Here is a 10,562-nt window from a genome sequence, read left to right on the forward strand (position 1 = left end):
GCTATGATTTCTCAAACAAAGTTTTATTCCCCAAGTTAAATACAATGATAACAGAAAGCAGGAGAGGTGTAAGAACTCTGAAAGAAGAAGTTCAAAAGCTGGATGATCTTTACCAACAAAAAGTTAAGGTAAGAATATTGCCATAGTTTGTATAGGTGAACCAAAGCTATGTCATAATATTGACCTGTTCTGACATCTAACTGAATCTTTAAGCTATATCCTGTAACTTGTGTTTAAGTTTAATCTTCTAAAGTTTATTATAAGGAGTTATTTTATTTTGTTCTTAATTTTTAAAGGATTTTTTTTCTGGATTTGGGCTGCTTCACCCTAGAACCTGTTTATTGTTCCATTAGTTTTTATACTTGAATATGAGATTCTGTGTCCTTGTAAGACCAAAACATGTTGTAAATGTAATTCTTCTACCTTTTATAGAAATTTAGTTAAGTACTCCTTGAAGCATAAACTTCCAATAAAGCTTTGTGTCTGTGGTTGCCTGTAAGTCATTGCAAACTGACTATCTTGGCCAAATTCCAAAGATCATTATTATGAAACTTGAAATTTTGAAATGTGGATAAAATAATAGGATTAATTTCCAACCACCTCTGACCCTCTACCTTCTGTCCACCATTTTACATAGGGTAGCACTCAGATGACTGTTTATTACCACCTATATAACTTACGTGAAAATTTTAGTCCTACCAATATTTTTTACTTAGTTATACCAACAAAGCATCAGGAATTAAAAACTTTCTCTCGGCCTTGTATTTAGCACCTATACATTTGGTCAAGCAGTAGAAAGTTTTAGATAATACACCACAGTAATATGATTTACATGTGAAATATGAGGCAGTTGGTAATCATTTTTGTTTTTTCATATGTTCTCCATGGCAATACTTGTGTTTAACCTCTTAAAGCACTTCAGTGAAAGGCTTTCATATTTCATCTTGAGAAGCCTAAGAGTTGATGATTTGGGGCTCCTTTGCCTGTGCATAATGACTACATGTGTGAAATAAAGGTAGTGTGAAATTTACCCACATTTTTGCATATAGAAAAGGCCTCTTTGATGATCAGAGGAAAAATTTTAATTAAACTAAAGTTTCCTATTGTAGTACATACTTGAAGATACTGCGGAATGAATTATACAGGCCTGTTGGGAGAATGTCATATTTACATTTACAGTATAAAATTCCCAAAGGAGCATTTTAAAGTCTCTTATATGTAAAACAGTACACATGCTGAGAATACAAATGATGATACAACTTGATTTTTTTAAGTGTACACCATATACCAATTTATGGTATATGAAGTATACATAGTACATGGAATATATAGAACATAAATATAAAAAACCATAACCATCCCTTTATCTTGATAGGAAGCTGAAGAAGAGGACAAAAAGTGTGCCAGTGAGCTGGAGTCCTTGGATAAACACAAACATCTGCTAGAGAGTGCTGTTAATGAGGGCCTCAGTGAAGCTATAAATGAATTAGATGCTATTCAGCGAGAGTAAGTTCATGTAACCAAGATTTATAATGTTTATTTTGAGATTATTTAGCATTGCTGTAAAATTAGATCTTTATTAGCTCTAATTTATACTATACTATCTGGGGGCGAGGGAGTAGTGAACAGAACTTACACAAAAAGAGCTTGTAACTTGAGATACTGTCCCTAAATGAATAGATTCTGCTATTACAGTTATTGCCCCCTAAGAAATCATTCATTTTTATATCTAGTTAATAAATGGTTTAATGGCTTTTAAACCTTAAAAACAGCATGAGATTTTCAATCAAAATATTTTGGCTATTTGTTGGTATTTTTAAGATATTTATACTTTCTAGAAATTATATAGAGTAAACTATATACTGTAAATTATATAGTCATTCTATAACAATATGCACATAATAATCACCACGCTGCAAAATCATGGAATAAAAAATCAGGACTTATAGGAAAATTGAGGTTAGGACACAACACTCAAAATCTCTGTCAATGACAAACATAAATAAAAGATGGAAACCTAACTAAAATGTTAGCACAATTGTACACATGTTCAATGGCTAAGAAATACATAAATGCTATGATAAATATGACACTATCTTAAAGAGATCTGAAGTTTGCCTGGGGAAAGGGGCATTCAAAGGGTTGTAGCTTGTAAATTATGGAGATGAGGTGGAAGGAGGATTATCTGAAATCAGATGGAAAGTTTTAACACCAGATGTGGATGCATGTTACTCATCTTGTATGCAATGAACTGAGGGAGCTGGTCCACATTTGAGGTGTGTACTTTAAGTGTTGTGTATATTCCTTTGCATCTGGATTCAACTGAGTGCAGTTTTCTGCATTCACCTAGTAGTTCTCAAGAAGGAAATGGCATAGGGACACCTGTGTGGCTCAGTTGGAAGAATATGCAACATTTTTTTTTTTAGCGTGCAGCTCTTGATCTCAGGATAGTGAGTCCAAGCCCCATGTTGGGTATAGAGATTACTAAAAATAAATGAATAAACTATTTTAAAAAAGGGAAATGGCATAAGCAAATACAAATTGTTGCATTTATGCTTAATATATGCTCAAATATATCAATCCGAACTGGAACAAATACATATTTCCAAACAAGCAGCAGAACTACGTATTATGTTATAGTTCTTAGAAGTTCTTCATTATCAAATTACACATTGTCAAATTTTCCCTCTTGGTTTCACTTGTTATTTTAAAAGTTATATTGGAAGAGTTTTAGCTATTGTGTATTAACAGTAACTAAAATAGTGACATCCTTTTTTTAAAGAATATTCTGCCTTTGTGTATATAATTCTCTCATGCAACCTATATAAAGTCAATATACTAAATAGTTAATCCATAGGCTTTTTTTTTTTTTAAGTCTTAATTAAGTGACCCTCAACTAAGAAAAATCTGAGATTAGAAGTACAATCCTTAAAGCACACCTCTTCACTTGCTTATTTGTAGTTTAAGGATAAAAACAGCTGAAACTTTTCAGTCTTTGCATGCCTAAAGGTAAGACTCCCACTCCCCCATTCAGATGTATGTAATGCCTTGCCCCTGAAAGCATTTAAATTTACAATCCTTTGGAGATTCAAGCAAGACCATTTGTTCCCCAAGTTTTATATGTTTAAGCATGAGGTTTGGGTGCTGTTTTGTTGCTTTCAAAGGATCTTTGAAAATATTTTTGTTTTAACGGTTGAGAAGCAAACAACACATATACCAATTACAGTCTGGTTTTATTGAATATGAAAAGGAGAAGTGAGCTAATTAGAACTGATGCATTAGTTTTTTCCTAGACAACCTAAATGAGAGTTTTTATTCTACAGATACCAACTAGTTGTGCAAACCACAACTGAAGAACGACGAAAAGTGGGAAATAACTTGCAGCGTCTTTTAGAGATGGTTGCTACACATGTAGGATCTGTGGAGGTAAGTGTATGAAGGTCTTTCCTACATTCTAATAAAGTTTTTTGTTTTTTGTTTTTTGTTTTTTTTTAAAGATTTTATTTGTTTATTCATGAGAGATACAGAGAGAGAGGCAGAGACACAGGCAGAGAGAGAGAAGCAGGCTCCATGCAGGGAGCCCAACACGGAACTCGATCCCGATCCCAGGTCTCCAGAATCACGCCCTGGGCTGAAGGCAGGCACCAAACCGCTGAGCCACCCAGGTGTCCCTAATAAAGTTTTTTAAAACTATATTTCTCTTTTGTTTCTACAGAAATTAAGTGATAAATTTTATTTCTATGGAAAGTATGTCCTAGTAAAAAGTTATCAGAAGAATCCTCTTTAATGGTGTTGTAAGAGACGTCTGCATTTCGTAATCTGTTTTGTTCACATAAACAACATATGATATTTCTTACATCAACAGTATATAATGTACCAGGCCACATTTTACATACTGAAAACATAGCAACACATTTAAGATTTCATTAAGATGAAAGAGCATGTGTTATGACAAATATTTTTCCTTTCCGTTAATTTAGTTTAAAGTACTTATAAAATATAGAATAAAGTACTTATGAAACATGAAGCATGGCTTAAAAGTTCAACAATAATACTATTACTCCAACCTGCTCTACAGAGCCCAGAAACCAATATATATATCTTGCTAAACTTTAAAATACCTGGGTAGTCTATTATTTCTAATTGTGAATGGTTAAGAGGGAAAAAATACTCGTTATATCACATTGATAGGCTTCCATTTATTGAGACAGAGCGTGTGGTATCTACTTCCCTTCCTTTATCCTGAAACACAACTGCATTTTCTTGTTTGCCAGTTTTCTTCACTGCTTGGTGATAGCTGAGAAAAATATACTGGATTCTACATCAGAAAACCTAGATTTTCTCCAGTATTGTTACTTTGAACCACAGAGCAGAAAATTGTTTGAGAAATTACTTTCTTGTTCTCTCAAGTATAATGTGTAATAAATGCAAAGAGAAAAATTCATTCACAACCTATAATGGTTGGCTCAGATTGAGAAAGTCTGCTTGTATGTATCATCTTACTTCTTTTGGTCTTCACTTTCTTCATCTGTTATAGTGAGAGAGCTGTACTAAGTCACTGCCAATATTCTTTGCATCTCTGTCTATTACCTGTACTAATTAGTTTGACTGCAGTGTTAATCCGATAGTGATTTATCATGAGGGATTTATGTGAAGGGTAACCACAACTGTTAAAGTTTTATTCAGTTAACATGAAGTTAAATTTGAAACCCTAATGGTAACTTTTTATTTTCTATTAAGTTAAGTGTTAATCAAGAAGATCAGACTGACTTCAAACATTTACAGAGCCCTTCCTTTGCACTATGTAAAATTCACATTTAGCCAGTAAAATGTGAAAGGAGCCCCTAAAGTCAACCAATCATCTTTAAAACCTAGTGTGGGGATCCCTGGGTGGCGCAGTGTTTTAGCGCCTGCCTTTGGCCCAGGGCGCGATCCTGGAGACCCGGGATCGAATCCCACATCGGGCTCCCGGTGCATGGAGCCTGCTTCTCCCTCTGCCTATGTCTCTGCCTCTCTCTCTCTCTCTCTGTGTGTGTGTGTGTGACTATCATAAATAAATAAAAATTTAAAAAAAAAAAAAAACTAGTGGGGAATTTTACAAGTGATAAAATTAGACTGAAGGAAACAGAGGACTGTGGTGGATCTAATGGTATCTTTAGATGGGATGTTTTTCCTCTGGGGTAAAACATTTCTTTGAGCAATTTTTTTTTTTTTAAGATTTTATTTATTTATTCATAAGAGACACAGAGAGAGAGAGAGGCAGAGACATAGGCAGAGGGAGAAGCAGGCTCCAAGCAGGGAATCTGACATGGGACTCAATCCTGGATCTCCAGGATCACACCCTGGGCTGAAGGCAGCGCTAAACTGCTGAGCCACTCAGGCTGCCTTCTGAGCAATTCTTGATTGGAGCCCCATGCAAGTCCTGTATGTGGCTTGATATTCTAGACTAGGAGACAGCAAACTACACCCCACAGGCCAAACTATTTTTGTAAGTAGTTTTATTGCAACACAGACACTTCATTCACTTCCATGCTCTTTATGGCTGCATTCCTACTATAGTAGCAGAGTTGAGCAGTTGCAACAAAGGTCATCTCACTTATAAAACCTAAAATATTATTTGGCCCTTTACAGGCAAAGGTTCCTGACTCCTGTTCTAGAATCCTACCTCCCTGAGGGGCACAAAATCTGTTTTGTCTGTTTAGATGTTCAGAAAGTATTATAAAGCTGTAATAACTAATCCATTGTAGTATTGAAACATATAAACCAAGCTCGCTGATTGAGAAAAAAAATGGATGAGCATAGATAGGACTTATGAGAGAAGTATTACAGACTAGTGGAGTAAAATGAATTGTTCAATTGATGGAGTTAGGATTCCTACCTTAAACCCTAGACAAAAATCACTTCAGGATGGATTAAGAAATTAATGTGAGGCTGATTTTTTTTTTTTTTTTTTAGACAGAGAAATAATGAGTGCTGGGGAAGAATGGCATGGGAATAGGGAGTGAGAGAGAATCTTAATCAGGCTTTACTCCCAGTGCAGATCCCGATGTGGGGCCTGATCCCAACACCCTGAGATTATAACCTGAGCTGAAATTAAGAGTCAGATACTTAATTGACTAAGCCACCAAAACACAGCTTAAGTTTTTAACTTTTAGGAAAATTATAGACCCTGTCTTTATACCTCAGGAGTTGTAGAGGAGTTCTTAAATTATCTTAAATTAGATACAAGGAGTACAAACCACAAAAGAAATTATTTATAAATTCAGCTTTGTTAAAATTAAGATCTCTACATCAAAAGACAAAGAGTGGAAAAATAAGCTACAAAACCGTAGATAATATTTTTTAAAACAACTAATAACATCCAGATACTGGATTGTAAATTGATGTTAACAATTTTATAAAAACAATTTGGCAATCCCTAATAAAATGGTACGGTTCCATTCTAGGTATTTAATTAAATTTTTACACTGTGTGCTGGAGTACTGTACTAGATTGAATAGTATCCCCTCAAAATTCATGTGTATCCCTGAATCTCATTATGTGACGTTATTTGAAAATAAAGCCTTTGTGGATGTAATTAGTTAAGATAAGGTCATACTAGATTAGGATAGGCCTTCAATCAAGGGACCAGTATCCTTGTAAGAGTCCTGTGAAGATGAAGGCAGAAATTAGAGTGACACAGCTGTAAGCTAAAGATTACCTAGAACTGCTAGAACTGGTAAGAGAAAAGGAAAGATTCTTCCATAGAGCCTTCAGAGAGAGTGGCCCTTTCAGTATCTTAATTTTGGACTTCAAGCCTCCAAAACTGAGAGAATAAATTTCTGTTGCCTAAGCCAACTAGTATATTTAAACTTGCTATGGTATAATTGAAATAGTAAAAAACAGATAACCCAATATATTAGTTTCCTATTGCTACTGTAACAGATTACCACCAATTTAATGGCTTAAAGCAACACAGATTTATTTTCACATATATCTGGAAGTCAAGAGTATAAAATGGGCCTTCTAGACTACAATCTTTCTAGAAACTAGGATGGAATTTCTTTGCCTTTTCCCTTTTCTAGAACCACATACATTCCTTGGCTTGCAGCCTCTTCATTTTCAAAGCAAGCAGCATAGCATCTTCTGTCCCCTTTGACCTCTCTTCTGTGCCTACATTTTCTCTCTCACATTGCTGATTCCCTCTTACCAGGACCCTTGTGATTGCATTGGACCCACCAGGACAATGCAGAATAATCTCCTTTTCTCAAAATCTTTAACTTAATCACATCTGTAAAGTGTGCCCTATAAAATAACACATTCACAGTTTTGGGGATTATGCCATGGACATCTCTGAGGAAGCTGCTATTTAGCCTTCAATAACTGGAATCAAGCTGAAATTCATTAATAATAAAATGGATAAATATTGATATAATCATGCAATAGAAAACATATAACAGTACATGAATAAAAAGTATCTGCATTAACATCAATGAATCAAAATACTGGTTGTGAAAAAGTCATAGAATATTATATTTAATATCATTCAGGAAATAGAAGTGTAAAAACCAGATGCCATTAAACTAGTATATTGTTTAGAAATACATATCTGTGTGGGGCAGGAGGTAAAAGCATAAAGAAAAGAAAACCACCATGGAGAAGAGTGGTTGGCTCTGGAAAGAAAAATGGGGATATTATTAGGAAAGGGCACAAACACGGACTCAAGAATAGTATCCCTTTTATTCCCTGTTCTTACAAATGTTATACTTTATATTCTTCATAATTCTTTAAAAGAAATTGTTTTTTCATTAACAATTGCTCATTGTTTTCACTAGAAACATCTTGAGGTGCAGATTGCTAAAGTTGATAGAGAGTATGAAGAATATGTGTCTGAAGATCTCTTGGAAAATATTAGAGAGATTGGAGACAAGTATAAGAAGAAAGCTGCTCTAATTAAGCCTTCTGAGGAATGAAGATGAAATATTGATTATCTAAGCAAGAACTTTATTAACTGTAAATTTTTAAATGTCCTTTGTAGGTGTGAAAAATCTCTAACATGTCCTAAACCCTTCCTTACAATGAAGTCTTAAGACCGTATCTTTCCAAGCCTGTGAAATATTTTTATATCTTTTGTAAATCTAGTTCATTAAAGTATGTATAACCTGAAACTATGATACTTTGTTGGATTTTTTTCTTTAGATATGAAAGACTAGTTATGTATCCAGAGTTAATAAAATTATATCAGTAAAGCATATTTTTCCCTGATTTCTCAACCTAACTTCAGAAGGTAGTTAATTTGATCTAAACCAGGAATTAGCCAACTGTGGGCCAAGTGCAGTGACTCCCATTCACTGATACATTGTCTGTGACTGCTTTCATACTACAGCGGCAATGTTGATTATACGTGACAGAGACTATATGGCCCATGGAGCCAGAAATGTGTACTGTCTGGCCCCTTATACAAAGTTTGCCATTCCCTGGTGTAAGCTGTATAGGGTTGGGCCTCTTTAAAAAACGTAGGCCAACTCATTCCTTATTCAGAGCCAAGAAGCTAAATTTCCTTCTGGCTTCATGCCACCATTACTCTAAAATGAGCAGAAGAATATGGAATCTGGTAATCAGAAGAAATAATAACATAGTTCAATCCCCTCATTTAAGAGATGAAAATCTATTTCTAGAGAAGTTCTGATTTACCTCTGGTCACACTTCTTTGTTGTGTGGTAGAAGCCGCACAGGAACTTCATTGTAACAGTACACAATCCTGACTACATACAGCCAACCACAGGAGCTATGAGACATGAATGTTCTGGATGGTGAGGAAGTCATGTTAGAATGTAAGATTATTAAGTCTAAATTGTTAGGAAGCTCCTCACATTCAATTGACATCGGCCCCTAGCTGAATTTTCTATTCAAACTTTATTACAACTCTAATTCAAGTCAGAATGAAGAACATGATAAAATGTAAGCAATAAAAGAACCCAAAATGGAATCCCACCAAAGCTCTATGAAAGGACAGCATGCAGCCTGAGAGAGTGGGATAAACAAAAACAGGTCATGGTTGGGAGAGAATAGATAGGACAAGATTAATAGTTACCAATGTATTCAAGAATCTTGACTAATAACATCCAACAGAACTTTCTTAAATGATGAAAATATTTTATCTGCGCTCTCCAGTATGGTACCAGCCATTTGTATGTATTGTCACTCAAATGACACATCTGTTATTGACAAAGTCAACTCGAGTTTTGCCCTTCAAAGTGTGGTATGGAAACAGCAGTATGATTTGAATTTTTCATAAGTTTTGACATCCATCTACACCTACAAAATCATCACAATCAAACTAATGAATCTATCCATCACTACTAAAAGTTTCCTTGTGGCCTTTTGCAATCTTGTCTCTTGCCCCTAACACTTGCTCACACCTATCCCCAGGCAAGTACTGATATTTCTGTTATTACAGATTAGCAGAATAGTATGTACACTTTGTATGGTTTCTTTCAGAATATTTTGAGATCCAAGATTATTTTGAGGTCCACATTGCACTGGATATCAGTTCATTCCTTTTTGCTGACTAGTGTTCATTATATGAATATATTGAGTTTATCCAGTCACCTGTTGATGGACATGTATATTCTTTACGGTTTTTGCCTTACAAATAAAGTTGTGAACGGAACATTCATGTACAAGTGTTTGTATGGTCATATGCTTTCATTTCTCGTGGGTAAATACCTAGGATTGGACAGGCTAGTTCATACAGGGTAGGTGCACATTTGACTTTTACGAAATTTAGAAAATGTTTTCTAAAATGATGGTACCATGTTTCTACCTGCAGTGTATGAGACTTCCAGTTGCTCCACATCCTTACCCACATGTGGTATGGTCAGTCTTTTTAATTTTAGTCATCCTAAGGGGATGTGGTTCTGTCTCATGATATTAATTTGCACTTACTTTCCCCGCTCAATCCCCGGAATCAGCCAGTTCTCTAAGAATGACTGGTCCCTATTAATGGATAATATTTGGAAACCAAACCTTAGCACTGTATGTGTTCATTGCTCCTACGGTGCCAATGCTTCCAGGCCTTCCCCAAGGACAGAGCAAAAAATTTAGTATTCATATGCATACACATACCAACATATTTCTATATGTATCAATATATTACAAACCATGAGTTCATGTCAGTATCTCCAGTTCCAGTCCAAACCCACACGGGTTCTTGATACATAGGTTCAATATGCAAGAATTCATTGGCTTAGGCACACTTTTTCAGAATATGGAATTTAACACCCTGGAAAGGACTATAGTAGATGCAGTAAACTCACTGGTGAGGTGGCTCTTAGGAGGGTGGATAAGATGAAGGCTAATACTGCCAAGTGGAAATGCCTGGGATGCTCTTGCAGTGAGTAGAGGAAGAAATAGAAAGGCTGAGGCAAATGAGAATGCTGTAATACACAATGTAAAGCCAGAAGAGCTCCCAGTGTTTCACAGGAGGACCTTAAGGACAACCCATGCATGAAGGCCACAGGAAATGTCCTGGTGAGAAAGGCAGCAGTATCAGTAGAAGTTCAGTGGTGGCTCTTCTACAG

At 35.4% G+C, this 10,562-nt stretch overlaps 1 protein-coding gene across 5 annotated transcripts in view; it reads left to right on the top strand.

Moving 5' to 3' along the window:
* NDC80 (NDC80 kinetochore complex component) overlaps window positions 1–8,147 on the top strand; it is a 48,885-nt gene extending 40,738 nt beyond the window's left edge. For 2 of the 5 annotated variants that reach the window (XM_025429376.3, XM_025429377.3), the window contains exons 14-17: window positions 36–128; window positions 1,376–1,506; window positions 3,324–3,426; window positions 7,815–8,147. In XM_025429376.3, the coding sequence (XP_025285161.1) occupies window positions 36–128; window positions 1,376–1,506; window positions 3,324–3,426; window positions 7,815–7,952 (465 nt within the window). In that variant the 3' untranslated portion in view covers window positions 7,953–8,147. Of the gene's footprint in view, window positions 1–35; window positions 129–1,375; window positions 1,507–3,323; window positions 3,427–3,521; window positions 3,694–4,274; window positions 4,871–7,814 lie in introns of those variants that run through there. The other 3 variants (XM_035718627.2, XM_049111838.1, XM_049111839.1) reach the window with 3 other exon arrangements.
* Window positions 8,148–10,562: the final 2,415 nt, after the last annotated feature.

Source organism: Canis lupus, chromosome 7 (assembly GCF_003254725.2).
Source record: "Canis lupus dingo isolate Sandy chromosome 7, ASM325472v2, whole genome shotgun sequence".
Lineage (NCBI taxonomy): Eukaryota > Metazoa > Chordata > Mammalia > Carnivora > Canidae > Canis > Canis lupus.